The sequence below is a fragment of the Primulina eburnea genome, unplaced genomic scaffold (genome assembly GCF_022965805.1).
Source record: "Primulina eburnea isolate SZY01 unplaced genomic scaffold, ASM2296580v1 ctg337_ERROPOS39036, whole genome shotgun sequence".
NCBI classification, from domain to species: Eukaryota; Viridiplantae; Streptophyta; class Magnoliopsida; order Lamiales; family Gesneriaceae; genus Primulina; species Primulina eburnea.
Genome location: NW_027331159.1, coordinates 16,487 through 39,036, shown reverse-complemented (window position 1 = coordinate 39,036; position 22,550 = coordinate 16,487). Strand labels below are relative to the sequence as shown.

Genomic DNA, 22,550 nt, shown 5'->3' with positions numbered 1-22,550 from the left:
TTCTTGAATGAGGAGTGATACCCCAGGAGGCCCTGGTCATGGGTATTAGGTAATCCTGGGTCATGGATTAGGTTATGATAAGTTTTGGGCCAATTCGGCAAATAGTCGGGCAAATGAATGCCCGAGACATCATCCCCGGGGTTACCAGAAGCTCGGGCTTCCAGACGAGTTCTCGGGCGATAGCTTTCTACCCTGGTTACCTCGATAATAGCACATCACTCGAGTGCACAAGTATGAGATACCTTATCTTGGTAATCATTATTGACAAAATCACATGGATTTGACAAGACGAAATGGACAGTTTGACGTGTCAGAAAAGCAGGGTATGAAAAACCATATTGTCATAATTATTAAATGAGCACTGAAAACAAAGTCATTATTGACTTTCTTTCTATAAATACCAGATTAGTTTAAACATTAAGGCATTGATTGACATATATCTTGCCCATATCATTTATCCTCTAGAATATACATCACTTACACACCATTTTATTTGCTATATTTGTTCTTTTCGTTCACCTGCTGACTTTAGCATCGGAGTGGTTACGCTAGACATCCTTCATCACCAGCTTTTCTCGAGAGAAAAATCTCTGGTTTGGACACATCTCGCTGTACTCTCATCCCTCATCATTTGCATAACCCGACTTGGTGAAATTGTCCACGCATCTTGCACCCATTTTTTTCTGGTCACATCATTAGCGCAGGTCAGCACCAGCTTTTCTATGGAGAAAAATCTCTGATTTGGGCACATCTCGTCGTGCTCTCATCTCTCATCGTTTACATAACCCGACCCAATGAAATTGTCCACACATCTTGCACCCATTCTATGTTCTATCTGATATTGTCCTTTTACAGCATCTCTACTTCTTTAAATTTGACAGATTTCTTAGTTCTTTGACATCAACATGCATTATCTTATTTATTGTTAGATTCAAAAATTGGCTTGCCATATTAATGGACCACTGTTTCTCTAGGTACACATAGCGAGAGTTAATCGTTCAGAAGTTGTGAGTGCGGCACTTTGTCTCATGAATTTGGATGTGTCCCGCAGAGGAACTGATCATTCTGGTTGGTTTTTCTCGACTCTTTGCATGTTTTTTCTTGTATTCTTGGTTAGAGGGTTTTCTAACAAGTCTATACAAAATATTGGGTTGGTTCACTTTGTGTTTGACTCTGGATTAAAAATAAATACATTTGCAATCAATTATAATCTTAGTCCAAGACACAAAAAAGTTTATAATCTTAGTCCAAGACACAAAAAAGTTATCTGTGAAGGCGTCGAGTGCTGTGGCCACTTCACTTTAGTTCTTTGAAGGTAATAGTTTGCAACAAATGAAAATTTGATGGCTTATATTTTTTACTATATTTCATGAAAATCTCTGCTTTAGACATTGCTCAGTTCAGTGATTGATGTCTTCTATTCTTTTTAAATTTTATGTTGTGGTACTTCGTGTTTGAAAGAGGATCTTGTGAAGACAGACAATAGGAAGCGTAGGAAAATGGAGTACGTGGAGCCATTTCTGCTCGATATTTCTACTCCAACGGAGAATCTTGAATTAAAAAATGAACCATGCTCTAATTTTGAAAGCAGCAGTGATGATTTTAGCTCCAAAATTATTAAAGGTATGAAACTTTTAGTTGTTTCAGATTCTTGAACTGATTCTCTTCTACACTTTTGAAAAGAACGAAGTTCGTACATCTTTAGAATCTTGTGTTAATATCATTTCTTTTTTCTTTTTTTGAAAACTTCATGAAAGCCTATTAAAAATATTTTCATGTAGGGATTGAAATGTTTTCAAAAAGCCCATTTTGTAATTTTTCATCAAATATGTTGATGTCAGTTTCAAGGGAGAAAATGCCAAACTTTGACCACTCGAGTTTAGGTATGAACAATAAGAGAAAGGGTTTCTGAGGAAAAATGTAATTGATGTATGAAAGTATTCTTGTCTGATTTTTTGGTGATTTTTCCTTCAAACTTGAACCTAAATGGGAGAATGGTCTTTTTAGGTTCTCCTATTACCCATCAGCTCAAGGCCAACGACCTATGCCATTCGGAGATCGACGTTAATGTTGCGGGATCACCCTCGAGAAACTGTCACTTGTATATAAGCCCCTGAGGAGAGCATTGCTTTTTGTGAATACCACATTGTATCCCATTACCTTATCATGAAAACTTCAAATTCAGTAAAAGAAAACAAAAGGTCATGGCATCGGTTTCTGTGTCAAGATTGTGTCTTCAATCAATTTTATCTCGAGTCATCAAGGATTTTCGACTCGAATTCTTAACAAGAAGGCCTGAATACATAGCGAGATCGAGTCTCAAAGGTAACACCAGACTGTTATGCATTTGTAGCATCATGTATTAGCCTATACGTACACCATTTGCATAGTCCTTTTAATGTGGTTGGTGAATACCGGAATCATGCATTGTAGAGTTCTTGATATACATAGGTGTGAATTTTTGGGTGTTAGCATATTCATGGCTTCAAATTCATCTGCAAGTAGGAGAATCTTGGCTTTCTATATGTTAATTTTCAGCACTATTTTTGCGAGAATCCATACTTCTGGAACATACTTGTTGCGATTATGGCTGTGCTGTACATCGCAAGCAGGGAAGAGATTTGAAATTTAGTATAATGTACGTGTTTGCAGCAAGAATATGAAAGTATACAGATGAAATGATGAACATATAAATACACGCACTAATACGCAAATGATATTTGAAACAGTGCATAGATAATTCATGATCTTCAGCATATTTCTAGCTAGCTAGCTAGTAAGTAATCATAGTACGAGTCATCATGTACATAAATTCATCGTTATCAATCACACCATCCCCATTAGTATCCACAGCTCTCACCATCTTCCGACAATCATTCAAGCTGCATCTCTCCCCGAGTTTACGCAACAGCTCGTAAACTTCTTCGACTGTGATTTTCCCGTCGTTATCTTTATCAAAGGCCCGGAAAGCTTGTTGCAAATCCACGGTCTTAACTCCACCTTCCTTCTTCTGCACTTCCACGAATTCATCGAAATCGATGTATCCATCGCCATCCAAATCCGCGACCTCGAAAATCTTCTGCACTTCTCTTGAGAGGAGATTCTTTTTGCCTAGGGCCTTTAGTATGGCCTTGTACTCCTCTGGAGATATCTTACCATCTTTGTTGGTGTCGAATTTGTTGAATACTTGTTTTAGTTCTTGCATATTTGGTAAGTAAACAGGCAACGTCTTCGAACTCGAGCTCTGCCTGTGATCCCCTGAAAACATTCTTGAAGGTTTCTTCAAGAATTTTCTCTTCGAGAGGTTGTATTGGATGTCTAGAAAGCTGAAACTCGACATTTTCTTGAAGAAAGGGATGGAAAACTATTACATTGGAGACAAACTCTCGAGCACGAACAAATATATATGTAGAAGCTTGTCATACAGCGAATCATGGAGATAAGATACATAAAAGGCGAAGATATTCTGATGCTTAAAGTGACTAAGAAGATAACACAGAACAATTTTAAGCGTGGTGACTTAGAAAAGATCGCTAAAAGATGATTCTTGCCGATTGGAAAAGGGTCAGAAACAAATGAAGAATATGTTCTTTTTCTCGTCAATATGGATAGGCAGGCCGCTAGTTGATTCTGTGAACTTACTGTTCTAAAAGACATCGATGTTCGATCAACTTGGGCGAACTAACCAATTACCGATGAATTGCGGGACTTGGGAAACACTTGTTTAGCACACAATCAAATATTTTTCTTAGTTTGAGGGGGGTAAGAATCAAAGATAAACTATTCAACTAACATAAAAATTCATATAAGACCGTCTCGGGGATAATTGTATCGTCATATTTTAATATTTTTCAGATCCGACGAGCAAGGTAAAATGTGATTCTTGTTAGGAAATATATATGCCTTTAAATGTATCATATTGAAAAATATTTAATTTATATTTTATATTATCAAATTTTATATGAATTCTAATGTTAATATTTTTTGTTATGAGTAAGAAGTCTCTTGATGATACGCGATTGGGATATGTTGGTGAAGACAAAGAATACAAGTGTCTCAACCAAGCATGTCGATTGGTTGTAAGTGTAGCTAAACAGACGATGTTGTGGATTTGTCGAGAATAGAAGCAATTATGTGAAGAGAAGGTGTAAAAATTTACTAGTTTAAAGCATTTCTCACAGAAGAAGTAAAAGATAATCATAGTGGTATCGATGAATTCAAATATTATTACACTTGACACTGAGTTACTACGGACCCACAACTTATAAAGAATCATGGCAAATGTTATGATACGAACTGTTTTCTTTTTCTTTTCTTTTCTGTTCTTTTTTTTTGTGACGGGAGTCCTGCAGCTGCGGGCTGTATACTGGTCAAATATGCATATTTGTAGACAGAATTCAGCAGTAGGATAATTTACAACGCATAACACACAGGAAACGCATGCCTCTCGGTCCCTTGTCTACATATAACATGAGGTAAGTCATATTTAGACAAGAACCGACAACGCGTCATAGTCTACAACATTTCTTTCACGCTGAAGGATTATTCCAATCTTATGTTACAAACAAAAAGTAACCAAACAAAAGAAATCGTTCGAACGTCTGTGTAGCTACCAAATGTCAAGCAATAAAATTTAGCATCACTTGAAGCAGATCCTTCATGTCTTTAAATCTGAACGACCGTGGATCTTCAATGGAGAACTCACCTCATCAATATTCAATACCTTCTGATTTTGAGGAAAAAAATTGTTGGCCAATCTCTCAAAAAATTTTGTGTCGTGACAGTAAAGTAGTTTTCAAGTTTCTGTCACATATTGCTTTCTAGGCAGAGCTCGCCATCCAATATCTCGCCTGTAGAACCCTTCTGGCCAGTTAATTTGCTCGACGGCTTGGTACGCTAAATCCCGTGCCTCGTGGAGATCGATCCCTTTAGCAGTGACACCAAGAACACGTCCACCGGTGGAAATGAAGTTGCCATTGGAGTCGAAAGCAGTACCAGCATGGAAAACTTTGACAGCTGAGGCTACTTGTTCTGCTTCTTCGAGGTTTCGGATTACTGTCCCCTTTTTGTAGCTTCCAGGATACCCTTCACTTGCCATGACCACAACCATGGCTGAGCCAGGGGACCATTCGAGGGATAAGCCACTTAGCTTTCCACTGCAAGCTGCAAGTAGAACTTGTATCAGATCAGACTTTAAACGAACCATCAGTACCTGCAAATCGTGAAAGGGCCAGAAGTGAGATATCTTGGTAAATTTTATGAAAGTGTGAATCATTAGGAGAAAAAAGGACTTGATAGCTTAGGCAATTAGGAAACTGTATAAAAAGAAAAGCTTTCTAATGGTTCCATCAACAATCAAATTTTTAAATCACACAACAACGAAATGAAATGATTTCACAAAATATAGAATCCTCGAATACAAAATACAACGTAAGGAATAAAAACTATAGAGTGAGAAATCATAATGTAAATGACAAGCTCAAACCAATACCAACTCAGGAAACCAGAGCAAGGAAATCAAATTCCTTAACAAGCCACACAAGCAGTCATCTCTCCCTAAACCAACGTAAGAGGCCACATGGCCGGCTATTTATTCACGCACTCTTTTTTCAAGATCTCAAACAATTTCCAGTGATTATTGGGCGGACAAAAAGCACAAGTCATTTCACATATAATTTCCATAGAGTTGGAGAAACTTAAATTAGAGGACATCCAAAAAGAAACCAACCAGGACTAACCTGGCACTCTGGATCTCCAAACCGAACATTATATTCGATCAGCTTCGGTAATCCAGACTTCTTCTCGATCATAAGCCCGGCATATAGAACACCCACAAATTTGCAGCCTTCTGCAGCCATTCCCTTCACCGTAGGAAGAATTATAGATTTCATAACAACAGATTCGAGTTCTTTTGTTAATACAGGGGCTGGAGAGTATGCACCCATACCACCAGTATTAGGCCCGGTGTCCCCATCACCAACTCGTTTATGATCCTGAGCAGATTCTAAAGGTATGGCATTTTCTCCATCTACTATAGCAAAGAACGATGCTTCTTCTCCTTCCAGATACTCTTCAATAATGACACGATAACCAGCAGATCCAAAAACGTTTTTCACAAGCATCAAGTCGACAGCTTCAAATGCTTCCTCTAATGTCATCGCAATAATAACTCCTTTTCCTGCCGCTAAGCCATCTGCTTTTACAACAATGGGGGCACCTTCATTTCTTATATATTCTTTTGCAGCCGACGGATCTGTAAAAGTTTGATACTGCAAAATCAGAGCAGATAGGGTAAGAGCACAATAGGTAGCAAAAAATTAAGTATGGTTATTAAAGGCACACATTTGGCCTTTAGCCTAGGCTCAATGCCCAAGTCAGGGGTATGACTTATCCAAGCTTTGCAAACTGAGTAATTATATTTCACAATTTAGATGTATGAGAAAATATATCATATAAAAATTAAGTTAAAAATTATAAGCCATAAACACTGTTTGATGCAAAAGATAAGACTCCACATCCTTATGGATTTTAATACCTTGGCGGTTGGAATTGCATATTTGTCACATAAACGTTTCATGAAGTCTTTCGACCCTTCCAAGGCAGCAGCCTCGGAAGAGGGGCCGAAGGTAGGAATACCAGCTTTAACAAGATCATTAGCAAGACCAGAAACAAGAGGCGCCTCTGGTCCCACCACAACCAATCCAACTCCCCATTCACGGCAAAAGGCAATCACTGATGAGCTGGAAGAGATATCAAGGTCATCTATACAAGTTGCATCACCCGAATTAGATATTCCGGCATTCCCAGGTGCGCAAAACACAGCATCACAGGACGGAGAACGTTTCAGGGCATAACAAAGTGAGTGCTCCCTGCCACCTCCTCCGATGACCAACACCACCACTCTTTCCTCTGAATGCCAATGGCAAATAGCATGCGTTAACCAAAGACATACGTATACAAAATCAGTACTCTTGTTTATCAATTAAAAATTATACCAACAAAAATGGTCAAATCGCCCAACGTCCATGTAGCACGCTAAGTGCAGTTTGTTTCTCACGACAGATAAAATCAAAACTGTAAATATTTTTTTATAATTCCTACGATGTCATTGGTGTTCATCAGCATATACGAATCGATTTAGAGATCAATATATTATTTCTTAGATAGAAACTCCCATGAAAGTTCAGTGTGAATCTTTGGGCACACTAGGTATGCAATTTATGAACAATATCTAATAATTGGTCTTATTTATCTTCATAGAGAAATCAAAGAGGTCTCATGCCTCTTCATATCTTACTTAAACTGAGCAACACCATGAGACCAATTGAAATTTGATTCCCTTCAACTTGCTTGTAGTTCCGGATTTTCAAAATATGCGTGGCAGCAAACACAACGAAAACAAAAATACGTGTTGCATATATGTTACAATGAATTAAAATTTGTACTCGTTTTTCAAAACGAGTTTACACAATTGATGAGATGATCTTGTTTTTGGGAGGGTTATACTTAATTTCTCGGAAAAATAAACATATCTGCATAACATGAAAAAATATTTTATTTCTCATATTTTCGATCCATCTTTTAACCAATAACATAAAATTCCTCACATCAATACAAAAATTCCTCAACAGCATTATTAGAGAACCATGTAAATACACGCACGGGAAATAAAATACAAAACTAAAAGCAATGATCATTATTGTACCAGAAGGAGAGAAGACCCCATTATTGGAAGCAAGACTAACAAATGCAGGCGTAGCTGATGGACGATAACCGCCGTCTCCAGCGTTAAAGCCGCCACGGCCATAACTCCTCTGAACTTTAACAGAATTACCAAAATCATGCTTCACAAAACTCCCACCAGTTGGCCGGACATTAGAACAAAAAGTGCTGATAAACTTTGGCGTCAGATTAAATAGATGACTGTGGAAGTCCAAGTATGGAAGACTGCCGTATCTAGCCGCCGACGAGCTGAGTGAAACTTTGAAAGCCATGGTTTTTTTCTTATGGCGATAATTTGTCTCAAGCAATCAAGAAGGAAAAAAAAAAGCTTATTATTACAATATTACCCCAGTTGGGATTCAAAGAATTTGGAGAAATTTCAGACAAACGAGGGGCAGAACATATAAACAAACCAAGAAAAACAAAAGACTGACACTGAGTAGGTGTTTTTCAAGGCAAAACCTTGGGCTTTGATTGTTTAAGATTCAAGACTACAAATTGCATTTGTTAATTTTGATGAACAAAATAATATTACTCTTGCTTTTTTGTCTTTAAAAAAAGTGTACAATTTTCTTATATACAATCAAAGTCGAAATAAATTGTATTTGTTATTTTTGAAGAACAAAATAATATTATCCTTGTTTTTTGTCTTTAAAAAGAATAATATATAATTTTCTTATATACAATCAGAATGACAAAAGTTTTCATAAAAACAAAAAACTAATAATTGTTGTTTTATCTTAAAAATCCTTTCTAATATTTTTCATTCAAGTAATCCAAAATATCAAATTCCTTCCTCTTTTTTTCCCTTAACTAATAACATTTTATCAACTTGATTTAAAACAATTAATTTTATCACAAATTTATTAGTTATATATGGTATATTTTTGGGGAAAATGGAAAATAATAATGTTTTATGAAATTATTTTATATAATTAATTATTATCAAATATCCAATATGAAATTATTTTATATAATTAATTATTATCAAATATCCAATATGAATCATTAATCATGATCATACTTTAAATACGGTGTCGTTTGAGGAATCCAGTGATCCTACGAAGTGGTTCCTCCATTTTCCTTTATTACTGTGAATGGTTTTCACTGTAACGCCGGCCGATAAATGGCTACTGTTGCCTCCACCGAACCACCGCCACCTCCACGGTACTCATCCTCCGGCGGAGATGCTTGTGTAAAGGTGGAAGCTTTGAAGTGCATAGACGTCTCAAGGCTCTCCCAATTGGAACTGCAAGCTCTCTCTCTTTGCTCCGCTTCCTTCTTCGACCTAAGCAGTACGGACGATGTTGTTTGTCCCCAACTCGATCGCTCGGTCTTCAACGAGTCCGCGGGCAGCCGCCGACAGACCTACTCGCGCCTCCTGCACCGTTCTCACTTCCGACTCCCCGGCCCACACCCATCCCTTAAACCACCCCGCGATCCCCACCCCTCCTCCGACCCCGTGAACCACTCCATCACCCACTATCTGAAGCACTTTGTGAATGGCAACCACAATCCTCCCCCACCTGCTCCGCCTCCGGCTCCTCCTCCGCAGGCGGAGGCGATGCTGTCGGTGACGCAGGACTCCAAGCAATCACGTTTTCAAGGATCACAAGAAAATCTGAAGATCAAACTCCATGCAGCGGAGAAGAAGCGAAAAAGGGCGATAAAAAACATGAATTTGAACAGAAAAGGTTTCTTGGAGAGTGGCATTGGTGGTGAGCTGCAAAAAGTGAATAGTAAGGGCGAGCTGGTGAATTTGGACGAACTGGAGAAGAATGGTGATGAATTGTTCGCCCAAGAATTGAGGAGCAGGACTGCGGGATTGGTAACCGAGGAGGATGTTTTAGGGTTCTTGTGGAGTTTGGAGGGGCAATGGTGTAGCACTAGAAAGAAGAGGAAGTATGTTGATGCAGGTATGTTTGGAGATGCATTGCCTATTGACTGGAAGCTCTTGCTTGGAATCAGGAGGCGAGATTTCCGCCCCTCCATCTATTGCCGAAGATGCATAAGGTTGCAGAATTTCGCGTTTTTTTCCCAATATTTTTCGTAACGTTAGAAAATCTATGTTTACTTTCATGATTATATCTATCCCATTCTCTGCGCTATTATGTTTGTCCCTGTAGTATTCACGAGCCTACTACCACTGACTAAGTGATCAATGTATTTATCTAAAATGATATATATGAGTTGACAAATATGAAAGATCGCAATTGATGAATAAGAAAGGAACTTTTGTTTATCATCATTCAGGCGGATGTTGGATAAAAAAGAATGTGATGCTGGGATTTCTAAACCAAAAGGACGTTTTGCTAATGAACAAATTTTCGTTGAACAAGGAAAATGGATTTGTGCATTGCCCCGGACATGATATATTTAGGCTGTGAAGAGATTAACAGTCTCTTCTAAGGGTAGTAAGCACAAAAGCTCCACTGTTTGCACTTAAGGCTCTGTAACCAATGAATGGATCAATGTGTAGCACGTATGTTTGATGCTGGAATTGGGAGTTAATGGATTTAACGCACATCGAAGTTTACTGTGCAGTGCATATATATCGAGAGATGAACATTTTTGGTTTGTGCGGCAGTATAGAAAATACACATTTGAAGCATTGTTGTTCATTTTGTGTAACTTAGCAAGTTTCTTCGTTTTCTTGATTTTTTTCGGGTGAATATGTGACAATGTTAATTTGTAATGCCTTTCGGTGTTAACAGTAGTTCTGCCGATTCCTGGTGGGTTTGTTTTTATTTCCCACCTTACTCGTGAATATATAATGCGAAGAGCTTCTCTTTCTCAGTATAAAATCTACCAATTTTACATATGTGGAACAATTGAGATAGCTTTCAATACAACATAGGGCTCGGCCCTTACCTTCTGACTGTCCTAATGAGTTAATTGCCTTCTTAAACATCCAGTATATTTGGAAGTTCTTGAATTGCATTTGATGTATGCTCTAAGAGCAAATAAATGACCTCGATGTTGCAATAGTTTTATTTTTATTTTCTGACCTATAGGAATTTTCATTGGTGGAATCTGATTAATAGCCGGCGCCGCTTTTGAGAAGAGAAATAATGCATGTCTAGCTAGTCATTTTGTATCATTCCCCAATGTTTCTAAAATTTATATTAGGAGTGTTAAGCCTTCTGGTTGTGCCATGGTCAAGAGTTTATATTCTTCAGGTATCCTACATTTGTATCTGTTAGGTTTTTTCCCCTCTTGACAAATATCTAACTCTGGTTGCAATGCCAGATAAATAACCTGACATTGTTTACTATTTCAGCTGAGCTCTAGGAACGTTTCTTTCAATTTGTTGCCAATGCTGCTACTGGGATTTGTGAAAGTAGTTTGTTTCTGGATATCAATGCACAATGGTTAGGAAATGTGAATTAGTGATTGATTGTTCAGATTTGTTACTGCTGTGATTATGCTAAAGCTGAATACACTTCTTGAAATCCAGTTACCTTGTTGCCTGGCAAACAGTTCCTTTTTTCACCCCTTGTATTCATATTTTCCTTTTTTTCTTTGATTCCTTGTTTTCTTAAATTATTACTAGTTTTAACCCGTTTATCTGCTCTCTCCCCCCCCCCAAAAAAAAAAAAAAACCACAGCCCTACTGGACAACAATTTTTTTCATGCCAGGAGGCTGCATCCTTTCTGAAATCCTATTTTGGGAGTAGTGATGCAGATCGTCCAAGGGATCAGAAGACTTTTAGCATTCAGCAGGCATCTGTCAAGTCAACTGCAAAGGTAAGCACTTGGTGTTTATCATCTTCTTATTAATTTGTGAAATGAAACTAATTTGGTATGCAACAGAATGTACATTCTGCTGTCAAAAAGGGTGCTACATGGCATGACGTGCCACCGCATTCTACTTTGGATAGAGCCTCATCTGGTGCACACGAGAATAATGAATTCTCAAAGAGCATAGAAAACCTTCCTGAAGTTCAAGTTCAGGACATAATTGAATGTGCCAAATGCAAGTTGACTTTTGATGAGAAGAATGTGTACTTGCAGCATCTGTTTGCATTCCACCAAAAGACAACGAAAAGGTGCAGAATTGGGACTCCTGTTGGGGAAGGAGTGATCATCAAAGATGGAAAATATGAATGTCAGTTCTGTCACAAGGTTTTTGAAGAAAGCCGAAGTTATAATGGCCATGTTGGCGTCCATGTGAGGAGTTCTGGGAAAAATTCCAGTGAAATGACTTCTCCTCCAAGCATCCAGAAGAATGAAAAATCTTCATCGCAGGAGGCATTGCTTCCAAGGACATCAAAAATGGATGCTTTAATTGAAATAGCCCAAAGTTCAATATATGAAACCCCAAAAGTTGAAACTTGTGAACAAACCACAAAAGATCTTCCTCCTGTCGCATTTAACTTGGAAGAAACTCCAGTTGCCTGTGGTAGTCACGAATTAAATTTGTTTTCGGCTCCTGTAGCACAGGAAGAAAATAAGGTTGACAGATCTGCTTATATAGACTTGAATGCACATGGTAGCATATCCCTGATGGATACCGATAGTATGGTGATTCATGATTACACTTCAAATATGGACATTAAAATTGATGACAAGTGCGTAAATGACTCGGAATATATTGGGTTACATGACATTGATAAGTATGGAAACAGAAATTTGGAGATGAATTTTGGTAATGAATGTTCGAATCCAAGTAATGATCATCTAGAAGATGCTCATGGATTAACTGTTGGAGAAATTGGTTTTCCAAGTGCAGTTGCTTCTGTGCCCTTGACTCAATCATTTCAGTTCTTCCCCTCCTTGGACTCTATGTCAAATAAGGTGAATAATTAGCTTATAATTTTTCTTTTGTTTTCATTGGGTGGGGTTGATAATTTCATAGGTACCTGGAGTCAGTTGTCGCATACATAAAATTGATATTAAGTCTGGTAGACTGATCTTGATCTTGTTTGTATGATTAAATTTTTTTGACAAACTTTATTTTCGCTGCTCCAAGAATACAGGTGCTGAAAATCTCTTTCCTATTTGGAAACTGGTATCTTATTTTATTATTTTATTTGTCTTGTCAATTATAAAAAATGCATCCTATTTGTTGTGACTCTCTAAATGCCAATGAGCTCAACTCTGTACATGCACTCAAAATATCATTTCCGGGATTAAGCAAAATCATCCATTTTCTTGTCTTATTATACAAGTGTAGTAGCGCTTTTTTCCTGCTTAATTGATCTGGCATTTTGCTAATAAATTCTATTTAAAATGCAATAACTGTAGGTAGAACATGAATTTTCTTTGGCTGGTCATAAGCTTGGGAATGCTACAGAATTTGAGGAGCTGAGGTTTGATGACCTGGAACCCTTCAAGTATGGTTTTATGAATGGAGAAGAGTTGCGATCTTTGTCCGGAAGCTCCATGAACTTGGGAAATATGGCTGGGATTGTTGATGGGTTTAATTCCTCAGTTACGTTTGGTTCAGAGGACGTTACGTTTAATGCACTAGATGTAAATCAGCTGACAACTGTGTGTGTATGGTGCAGAGCCGAGTTCAAACTTGACAGTGTTGAATCAGAAGCTCCATCAGAATCCATTGGCTATATGTGTCCAACTTGCAAGGATAAAATCTCTGGGCACTTAGATGGTGGTCTCTCCATGAATCCTCATGGTTTCTGATTCTGGTATTACTGACTTATCAGCTTCTGCTCTCGAAGTCAAAAGGTAATTGTTCCCATTTGGTGTGAAAGGTAAAAGATTACATAGAAATAGACTACATGGGTTGTTGAGTGAAGTTGCTAATGTTGCAAGATGGGTTGTCCTTGCTTAAAATTTGATGGAATTCTGTGAGAGGTTGGAACTGATGGCATGACCATTTTTTTTTTTCAGATTTAATTGTCTGTGTCTTTTCATATTCTTATAAGTTAGTTCACTTTCATGTAGTGCATCTCATGTTTTTCCGTTCTTCATAAAACGATGAAGATTTCTCACGTCCCAAACGATCACAATTTGTAATTTCTTCTTAAATCCATTATAAGACTTTCCATGTGCTTTTTCTGATACCCTTCCAAGAAATCCGTCTGTTATCACTTTTCAAGGCCATATCAATGATTTGCAATTGTTGTTCTTTATTGCAGTGCCACATATTCTGGGGAACGATTTCCAGTCTTGTAGGAGAACTGCAGTTAATCTTGTGTCGAAAAGAGGCCCTTCTCAGTTTTTTTATGTGTGGCTTGCTAAGTTGTGCGGATCATCCCGTGTATTGCATTAGGAGTTAATGTATCTGTCATAGACTCATATTTTTAAACACACAGTCTCTCACACTCGTCCAATGCCTTTTCTATAAGCTCCATATTTGTAGACAGACTGTTGTTGGGTTATGAAGAAGAAAACTTGCGTATCATTTTATATCATATATTTGCATGTGCATTTTAATTTTTGGTGCTTGCTGCATGTTCTCGTGCTCTTAATTTGTAGAAATATGGCGCAAAATCGAGATTTTATTGTTTTATCTACAGCTATGGCAGATTGTAATGTTACAAGTTAAATCTTTTATTCTATATAATGCTTTGATCGTTTAGCATGTAGAGACAATTATTGCTAGGAGGGTGGTTTTTTTCTCAGAACAATGATTTGAGAAATGTCCTAGGGTGGTGCCTTGATTAGATGATTCCTAGTTCTAGTCCAAATTGTTTGGTGAAAAATGGTTTTTAGAGGGGTCCCTGGATCTCTTACGAATTTTTTTTCTCTAAGATAAAAATATGTGGTATTTTGAGAACACCAACGAAATAAACATCCTCTTTCCCCGAAATCTTTTCCTTCAATAAGAGTTTTAAATTATCACATTATTTTCCAAGCTTATTGGATTCTGGTTGAAACTATTTTATCCGTCACTATCTCTTAGCTCTCCCATTTAGGTTAAGAATTCATTCCATGATATGAAGGCCAATTTTTTTCAACCCGAACGCCTAAGCTCAAATTTTAAAGTCAATTCGAAAATAAATAATAATATTTTTTTAGATTGATAAAATAATAATAAATTTGATTACGAAAACAACTCTGAGTCGACTGTGTTTCGAATTCCACATTCCTCACAGATGGAAAAGGTCACCGAGCCTTTCTTCACAAGTTAGCAACTTTAACTTATTCATAAAGTGCAGGTTCGATTATAGTTTTACTTCATACCATATACGTCATGCCTACTTGTATCAAATGTGAGTGAGGAACACTCAAATTCGCTGTTTCCCTCCGAGAGTTCTTTCTTAAGAAAGCATAGAAATAGTTGATGATAAGCTTTTTGATAAACCAGGAATCTTTCCTTGCCCTGATATTTCCATGACCAAGAAGATACACGAACCCGCTTTCCTTGGCATTGCGTATGAAAGAAAGCTCTTTCTCAAGACTTTGCTCTGGGTCTATAGCAATTTCATCGGTAGACGGCTCTTGCTTAGACTCTTCTGGTATGCTTGATTCGGAGATGAACTTGTTGGCATCCTTGAATTCCGCCAATAATGGGGCACCAAGTGAATAAACACTACCGTTGGGGGCTATTAAAATTCTTGAGAAAGAACGCTCTTCCTCAGAATCTGAGTCGTCGTCACCGTCACTCTCCAATGACCTTTCTTGAGCTTCCCGACGAATGAACTTCTCGAGACTCTCGATCAGCAACTGCTCAAAGGTCTGGTGGTTTTCTTTGCGAACATCCTTGTAACCATATCTGTCAAAATATGAAATCCACCCATCACATCTACAGGCTGGCCAGCTTCTGCTATGTTAACATCTTTAAACGACGTAGAATACATTCCTCTTTTTAGATGCTTGTGTCCTATGAATAATGTGACGGGATGTACATATATGATGGTGTATCGTCATATAACATTTTTGTATTGCAGCACCCCATAGTTTATGGTAATCACCTAGAAGTTACACAAGAAGACCCCACGTGAAAAGCATACAGAAGGGTTACAACTTAGAGAAGACACAAGTACCTCTGTCAAGCCAAAAATAGAATATCATAAACTATGGAAATGTGAAATCCTGACTGAAAGAAATAAAAAGATGCTCTTCCTACGTCTTAGTACAATCAAACTGTCAAAGATATTTAAATATATGCAGAATCAACCATTGCAATGGCCTATCTCACTTGTCATATAGATTATATATATGGATACAAATATCTTTACCTACTCCAGTCAAGATGAGATTTAGGATATGCAACATATGGTACAACTGCAGGAGAAATGGTACCTGGCAATGCAACGAAACATGTGATAGCTTTTAAGGCAGACTCGCCTAAACAGAAACCTTTCATTCTGAGGTACAACAGACACAGGAACATACTTTATACAGACAAATATGATCATCGAATGCACAGCAGGAAGAGCGGTAAGGAAATGTCCAAATATAGCCGGTACACCCTTTGCTAGTTCATTATAAAGCAGCCCAATGCCAGGAGCTCTGACAGTTCCAAGGTTGGGACCTAGGTCCCGCAATAAATCCATCGACATCTTTTGCTTTACCTCGGTTTCATACTTAAGCTTACTCCCATAGTTCCAAATGTACATTATAAAAAATATTACAATGGCAAATACCAGAATGATCCAACTACCATCCCCCATACTCCATAAAAGTGACGAAAAGAATGTTAACTCCAACCCCAAGAAAAGTATAGCAAAACTCATAGCAACAAAAATGTTAATCTGCCATATAAGAAGCATTACAAGAGTCACTAAGATTGTAGTCATCATCATGACTCCGAGTTCCGCAATGCCTGTCAAATAAGGAAATATAAGGTACCATAAAAATAGTTTATGCTAGTCCGAACAATGTGTGTGTGTGAGTGTTTTAAAGGAATATGAAGTCAGATAAAATAGAAAGGTTTAGAAAATTATTTATACCAGAGTAGTACAAAGTCAGATATAATATAAATGATTCACTATTTTGCTTTCACTGATCACCAACGGTAATGTGAAATTACACTAATTTAAAGTTCGTTACATGTTAGTTCTCCATTATCAGATGGAATTAACTACAATATGATATAAACAGCGCCACTGCTATCAAATAGATTGACAAGGCAGGAAGTTTTTGAAAATTCATTCATATACACAACAATTAGTACACTATTGATACTAGTGCTAGTTTGGTTTGCCGGGGAGTGTTCAAACATTAAATTATTTAAATATGATACATATGGATGACATGATTATATTTGAATGACGTAATGGTTTTAAATCATGCGTATAATTATTATACAGCATTTGAAAAAGAAGCTGTTACTTAATAAGGGCCCAGCTTAATTAAAAAAATATTTATGTTCTATAATTTTCTTGCATGTTAATCACAGCAGGAACAGTTAGGACCCAAGGCTCTACATACTGGCAGTTAACCAGCAAACCATGGGGAAATTTACAAAATAGACCGACCTGTGGATTGTAATCAACAATAGAGGAAGCATCGGCTACACATCAAGGCAAATGAACAGAACAGCAAAGAATATGGTAAAAAGAAACCTCGGCTGTATCGATAAGCTAAGAGACTAACCATATGCATTTCCAATCTCATAAATACTTGAGATATTGCATACTAAAATCAGGGTTAGAGCCAGCAGAAACCAATTCATGACCGGAATATAAATTTGGCCCATGAATTTCCTTGAGGTGTGGATGATTTTTAGACGAGGAAAACAACCAAGTGCTGTGGACTGTTTGATGCAAGAAAATGTAGCTGTAGTCATAGTCCTACTAGCAATCAATGCAGCTATGTTGGCTATGAAGAAGACAGGCCAGAAAGCTCCACCTGCAAATAATTTGAATTAAAGCACTTTATTATTGGAGGTTATTTATCAATACCCTTGTACTTCTTCCAAGAGCACATTGAAATACAGATATTAATATCAATAATCAAAAATCAATAAACGATCTAGCAGGAAAGAGAGCATTTATGATCATGGTAAGCAAATCTAAACAAGTGAATCACATTTGATTAAAAAAAAAGAATCATGCTTACTTGGAACAGAAGAGAAAAAGGCTTGCGTTGTATCAGCATGATTCTCCATCAGATAAGCAGCTTGACCCAGGTATCCCAGTAGAAGGCAAGGTAATACAAGAAATACAAAAGTAAGCTGCCACAAACATATTTACAAACTTGAATAAGAAAATATAATTTCCAAAGAAAAAAAGACATTAAATCTTCTACATTCACCCAGAGAATAAAGATACAAATCAAACTCCAGCAGTTTACCTGCACTGATCTTACAGAAAAATAGCAAAGATCTGCAAACATTGCCTCAGAACCTGAGTCATAAAACTGATAATCAGAAATTAATCACACGTGTTTTTGTAACAACAAGTATGTAAGCTGTAGAGAGCAGTAAAAAGTGATACATTACTGATTATTTTTTAGAAACCAAGTTATTTAAACATGTAAATACGGGCAACATTCTAAGACAGTTCTTCTAAGGAGAGCATAAGCTGAATATGATAGCTTAATAACTGAAAGTTGATATACAGCTCTTTCAGAACAAAGTAAAGGGTCAAAAAGAGAATTTGGCGCATATAAGCTGCTCTGAGGAGATTAATAATAATGTCACATAACTAAAGCACGTGTAAACTCTTTCTAAGTTACTTCAGACTTTCCTTTATCACTTTTATTTCATATTACTTCTTATATTTAAACCATCCACATTAGAAATCAGGGTCATTTCTGATGCTCACAACTGTGTGATGCTGATCACATGCGAGCAAACTGCTAAACTAATATAGAATATACTTCGCAAACTGCAATACAAGAAAAAATATATGGTCAAATATGTGATTGTGAGAACCTAAAATATTATATATATATATATATAGAGAAAAGAATGGGCGAGACAAGACCATAGAATATGCCTTTTATTACAGAGTAAGCTGTATACGGGGGGACACTAGATAAAAGCGGAAAATAACAGTCGATTGATTCCGAGACAGCATACCTGTTGCACAAAGAAGACAGCCTCCTAGGGAATACCAAGCCTTGGTTGAGTTGCGCTTGAAGAAATAATAGATATGAATTGGATTAAATGCCTTCAGAACACTGGTATCATACTTGACAAGGTTGTATATGCCAATGCCTCCAAGAGAACAAAACCATATGAACAAGGCAGGACCAACTACAATCCCAATTTTACTAGTTCCATACCTCTGTACACTGAACAAAATTATAAGAAATGCGACCGAGATCATCACTACATGATCTGCAATTCAGAAATCAATTGTCAGCTAGACAACAAATTTGCATGCTTAATTTGCACTTAGAGATGAACAAATTGTTCGAATTATGGAATAACCGTTTAAAAAGACAACTGAAGTAATAGTCGATGCAATATAGAATCCATTAAGTATGAAGTATGTGGTGATGGCGGTTTGGTGAATGTGATGGTCAACACTGATAATTTTGTGATTGATAAGCTCAGCATGTTTAGCCAGTATTGATGATCTAAGTTCAACTACTTGCTTTTGGGAAAATGGCAGTTCTCGGTATTTTGAATCTCATATCATCTTAAGTTGACCAGGGAATTCAATCATGAAAAGACTACATTTCATGCAAATTTGCACATTAACATAATTTACAAATTTAGCTGAGTCCCAGTAGTTGAGTGGATCAATCACCTTGATTTACCCATGAGACTCCGATCTTTAAGCCGTCAACAGCAGAGATTACTGCACAAAAATTGTTGATAAATTTACCAAGTTCAATAAGCAAAAAAGTCTTTTTTGATTAAAAAAGAGATCCTTTCTTGTCCTACCAAAGAAATCCAGCAGGAATAATAAAATATATTGAAATGGATCTGCTAAAAAGCACCTGACATTGCAGGTGTAACAACACCATCAGCTATCACCATAGATGTACCAGCCAGGACCAACATCAAAAGAAGCCTTTTCAGTGTCAGAGAAGCTTCGAGTCTTTCCTTTATTTTTAGAGATCTCTCCAGTTCGGCTGATGGCACCTTAAGTCTAAAGCTTGATATACGAGCATCTGATGGAAGTTGGTTTGGCAAGAGACTAACTTTGGCATGTCTACAAATCAGGGAGTACAGAGCAAATGTACCACCTGCACCAATTGGGAAAATAACTTTGGTCATGCGTCCAGTTCATACGTAGATTATGTTTATATACATAAAGGCAAAAGCTCAGAAACTGTATACCTTCACCATCGTCATTCGCCCAAAGAACAATAAGGATGTACTTAATCAGCGGAAACAAAATTAAGATGTACAAAACTAGGGATGATGCACCAAGAACATCTTCATTCCCATTGACTGGAGCCTTGCTGAACATCACACTAAAGGTATACAATGGACTAATCCCCACATCACCAAAAACAACTCCAAGTGTCTGAAAGGCCAATATCACTCTCCTGCCCATGGTGAAATCCTGCGACTGAAATTTTGAAATGAAGTACAAGCACCCATAGACATCTTTATTGATACTAGCGGAGCTGCCATGGTTATTTTCCAGGAAACACTTCTTAATGCAAAAAATTCAAAAAAAAAATGCAAGGAGATAACAATTTTGCGGCCAATTAAGGTAGCATCATATCAGATATATGAAAAACATCAAACTCCACACAACAATTTATTCTGCTAAATATTGTAGAATGTCTAAGACCAATTCACTTTTCCATTCGTAATTTATTAGGCCATCTACTTCTTATTCACTGAGCTCGTCATGAAAAAATGGAGCAGAATATGAACTCATTGTGATAGACAGCACGGTCAGCTTTGAGCCACGACACAAATTTCCTTTATTCAGCTGCCGTAAATTTTCTATCATTTGATCTTTCTAACTTTGGATATACCTCATGTCAACATCCGCAATAACTAATCGCCTTTCACTTTTTTCCTTTGGACTATTTAAATGACATAAATTTATTAAATTCTAGCCAGGGTTTATTTCAAGTTTAATATTTTCCTTGGTCGTTTAATACCGACACAACAACAGAGACACAACGATAGACAAAAACCAGGAAACTGCTCCGCACATTTTGAGCTATAGCAGATGAAGACTCGTGAAAATTTTAGAGTAATACCTCAAATTCATTCCTATGAACGCCGGGAATTTCTAGTGCTTCCACATCGAACGAATCGATCCTAGGGCCCGTGCGAATCAACCTCTGATCCGCATTATCCTCGTCATCGGAAAACCGCTGTGGAGAACCCTCGCGGCCGTTGACGTAATCACCTTCGTGATCGCTATCCAACCCTTCCTCGACTTGATAGACCCATCTCGACTCCATCGAATCCATAGAAGCTAAACCCCCATTGTCCCTCTCCGATCCCTCCTCCGCCATCCGTCTATCAAGTTATTGATTATCTACTAGCGCATATGTATGTACATTTTTCAAAATCTGCTCCTCGAAATTGATCAGCGCGAGATTTTTGCAGTATTTAATCGCCAACTTTCTCGAATGATAACTCCTATACGTGGAATGAATTAACCCGGGGGGAGTGAATGATACGCCATGGGGTTCGTTCTAAAACAAGCTCTTCAAATTTTACCATTGTTTTTTCCTTTTTAAATTTTTTTTTTTTTTACTATTATATCAAACAAAAAACCTCCTGCTAAATTCATTGAACTTTCATTTTTATGATATTGTTTTCGTACAAAAACTTATGTGAGATGATCTCACAGAGTATTTTATGAGACGGATCTTTATTTAGATAATCCATAAAAAATTATTTTTTTTTATGCTTAGGCAACGTTTGGTTGGGCGGATTAGGTGTGATAGATTATTTTATCACACCTAATCCTGCGTTTGGTACGATTCTTAGTAAACCAGCTCAATCCTTCCTATGAGTGATTAGGTAATATTACGTGTGATAAAATAATACCTCCTTCTTCCATAGGATTATTAATCCCTCCTCTATCCCTACCCACTTTCCAATTTTACCTTTCTTCTTTCACCGCTATTGAACCACCTCGGCTGCCGGACCGCCGCCGTCGCCACCCTCGCCGGATCGCCGCCGGACCCCTGCCGCCGCCGCCGCCGGACCGCACCGCATAGCCGTCGCCGGACCTTTGCCGGAACGCCATCGCCGCCGCCGGACCGTCGACTGACCGTCGTCGTCGGACCGACGCCGTCGCCGCCACGTCGGCTGCCGGACCACCGCCGGAACGCCGCGCCGGAGTGGAAGAAGAAAAAAAAGAAGAAGGGCAATTTTGTCCTTTCATCAAAAATTTCAAAATTATCATATACTTAAAAATCTAACCAAACATATTATCATATATTACATATCTATGACAATCATTTTCTTTATCATTTACGTACTAATCATTAGTTTATTTTATCCTGCAACCAAACGCAGCCTAAAAGTATTATTTTTTATTGTGAATATCGATAGGGTTGACCAGTCTCACAGATAAAGATTCGTGAAATCGTCTCGCAAGAGATCTATTCTTGTTTTTATTTTTTTAGTCTTCTTATTTTGTACTAATTTTAAAAATATTAAAACATATGTAGAAAATTCAATTAAATAATTCAGATTTTTTGTCCAATTTTATGCGTAAAATTGTACGTGTGGCAAGATCTTACCCGTTGGAATGAAGTGAAGGTAGTATCCACATAGGTAGGATCTCATCTACCCTATTTTATGTGGTTGATCGGATCAAACTGATCACCTAACCAATGTTAACATTTTTAAATTCATTAACAGATAATGTTTTTTAAGGACAATAGAAAGCACATTCATTCTCTTTCGATGTACACAAGGTAAATATCTCGAGCTAACACATTAAGCTTCAGATCATGTTAGTCTTATGAATCGTACTAAACAAACTATGTGCAACATATTTGTCCAAAAAAATGTTGATGTGAAAAATTAAACT

The 22,550-nt window shown here is 37.4% G+C and overlaps 5 protein-coding genes across 7 annotated transcripts; 2 read left to right on the top strand and 3 right to left on the bottom strand.

The window, feature by feature from the left end:
- The first annotated feature begins 938 nt into the window (after positions 1–938).
- Positions 939–2,471, top strand: LOC140820981 (uncharacterized). The gene is made up of 3 exons (XM_073181364.1): positions 939–1,068; positions 1,462–1,623; positions 2,008–2,471. The coding sequence occupies exons 1-3, from the start codon at positions 1,029–1,031 to the stop codon at positions 2,115–2,117; spliced, it is 312 nt and encodes a 103-aa protein (XP_073037465.1). The 5' UTR covers positions 939–1,028; the 3' UTR covers positions 2,118–2,471.
- A 208-nt stretch (positions 2,472–2,679) lies between these two features.
- On the bottom strand, positions 2,680–3,396 carry LOC140820980 (calmodulin-like protein 30). Its single transcript, XM_073181363.1, has one exon. The coding sequence runs from the start codon at positions 3,338–3,340 to the stop codon at positions 2,774–2,776; it is 567 nt and encodes a 188-aa protein (XP_073037464.1). The 5' UTR covers positions 3,341–3,396; the 3' UTR covers positions 2,680–2,773.
- A 1,127-nt stretch (positions 3,397–4,523) lies between these two features.
- LOC140820978 (phosphoribosylamine--glycine ligase-like) lies at positions 4,524–8,217 on the bottom strand. The gene is made up of 4 exons (XM_073181362.1): positions 7,706–8,217; positions 6,536–6,909; positions 5,739–6,269; positions 4,524–5,212 (listed from the first exon to the last, which is right to left on the bottom strand). Exons 1-4 carry the CDS (start codon positions 7,992–7,994, stop codon positions 4,796–4,798), a joined length of 1,611 nt encoding a protein of 536 aa, XP_073037463.1. The 5' UTR covers positions 7,995–8,217; the 3' UTR covers positions 4,524–4,795.
- Positions 8,218–8,753: 536 nt separating this feature from the next.
- Positions 8,754–14,094, top strand: LOC140820974 (uncharacterized). Its single transcript, XM_073181356.1, has 5 exons — positions 8,754–9,735; positions 11,331–11,469; positions 11,536–12,519; positions 12,970–13,410; positions 13,824–14,094. The coding sequence occupies exons 1-4, from the start codon at positions 8,849–8,851 to the stop codon at positions 13,363–13,365; spliced, it is 2,406 nt and encodes an 801-aa protein (XP_073037457.1). The 5' UTR covers positions 8,754–8,848; the 3' UTR covers positions 13,366–13,410; positions 13,824–14,094.
- A 725-nt stretch (positions 14,095–14,819) lies between these two features.
- On the bottom strand, positions 14,820–21,224 carry LOC140820975 (potassium transporter 7-like). 3 transcript variants are annotated; one of them, XM_073181358.1, is made up of 10 exons: positions 20,755–21,224; positions 19,871–20,099; positions 19,528–19,776; positions 19,335–19,385; positions 18,659–18,919; positions 17,929–17,981; positions 17,695–17,809; positions 17,230–17,484; positions 15,934–16,456; positions 14,820–15,403 (listed from the first exon to the last, which is right to left on the bottom strand). In XM_073181358.1, exons 1-10 carry the CDS (start codon positions 21,013–21,015, stop codon positions 14,866–14,868), a joined length of 2,535 nt encoding a protein of 844 aa, XP_073037459.1. In that variant the 5' UTR covers positions 21,016–21,224; the 3' UTR covers positions 14,820–14,865. The 3 variants fall into 3 exon arrangements, with proteins under 3 accessions (XP_073037459.1, XP_073037460.1, XP_073037458.1); XM_073181359.1 differs by having other exon boundaries at positions 19,871–20,163; positions 20,755–20,989; XM_073181357.1 differs by having other exon boundaries at positions 14,821–15,403; positions 19,871–20,105.
- Positions 21,225–22,550: the final 1,326 nt, after the last annotated feature.

What these genes read in the sequence shown, in the direction of transcription:
- LOC140820981 (XM_073181364.1), top strand. Translation starts at nt 1,029, where the DNA reads ATGAATTTGGATGTGTCCCGCAGAGGAACTGATCATTCTG. An exon ending in CAGAGGAACTGATCATTCTG is followed by an intron (nt 1,069 to 1,461) that starts GTTGGTTTTTCT and finishes CGTGTTTGAAAG; the next exon opens with AGGATCTTGTGAAGACAGAC. An exon ending in TAGCTCCAAAATTATTAAAG is followed by an intron (nt 1,624 to 2,007) that starts GTATGAAACTTT and finishes TGGTCTTTTTAG; the next exon opens with GTTCTCCTATTACCCATCAG.
- LOC140820980 (XM_073181363.1), bottom strand. Translation starts at nt 3,340, where the DNA reads ATGTCGAGTTTCAGCTTTCTAGACATCCAATACAACCTCTCGAAGAGA.
- LOC140820978 (XM_073181362.1), bottom strand. Translation starts at nt 7,994, where the DNA reads ATGGCTTTCAAAGTTTCACTCAGCTCGTCGGCGGCTAGATACGGCAGT. An exon ending in TGGGGTCTTCTCTCCTTCTG is followed by an intron (nt 6,910 to 7,705) that starts GTACAATAATGA and finishes ATTGGCATTCAG; the next exon opens with AGGAAAGAGTGGTGGTGTTG. An exon ending in ATGCAATTCCAACCGCCAAG is followed by an intron (nt 6,270 to 6,535) that starts GTATTAAAATCC and finishes CTGATTTTGCAG; the next exon opens with TATCAAACTTTTACAGATCC.
- LOC140820974 (XM_073181356.1), top strand. Translation starts at nt 8,849, where the DNA reads ATGGCTACTGTTGCCTCCACCGAACCACCGCCACCTCCACGGTACTCA. An exon ending in TATTGCCGAAGATGCATAAG is followed by an intron (nt 9,736 to 11,330) that starts GTTGCAGAATTT and finishes AAAAAACCACAG; the next exon opens with CCCTACTGGACAACAATTTT. An exon ending in CTGTCAAGTCAACTGCAAAG is followed by an intron (nt 11,470 to 11,535) that starts GTAAGCACTTGG and finishes GGTATGCAACAG; the next exon opens with AATGTACATTCTGCTGTCAA.
- LOC140820975 (XM_073181357.1), bottom strand. Translation starts at nt 21,015, where the DNA reads ATGGCGGAGGAGGGATCGGAGAGGGACAATGGGGGTTTAGCTTCTATG. An exon ending in TTCATAGGAATGAATTTGAG is followed by an intron (nt 20,106 to 20,754) that starts GTATTACTCTAA and finishes TCAAAATTTCAG; the next exon opens with TCGCAGGATTTCACCATGGG. An exon ending in CTGTCTTCTTTGTGCAACAG is followed by an intron (nt 17,982 to 18,658) that starts GTATGCTGTCTC and finishes TTTATGACTCAG; the next exon opens with GTTCTGAGGCAATGTTTGCA.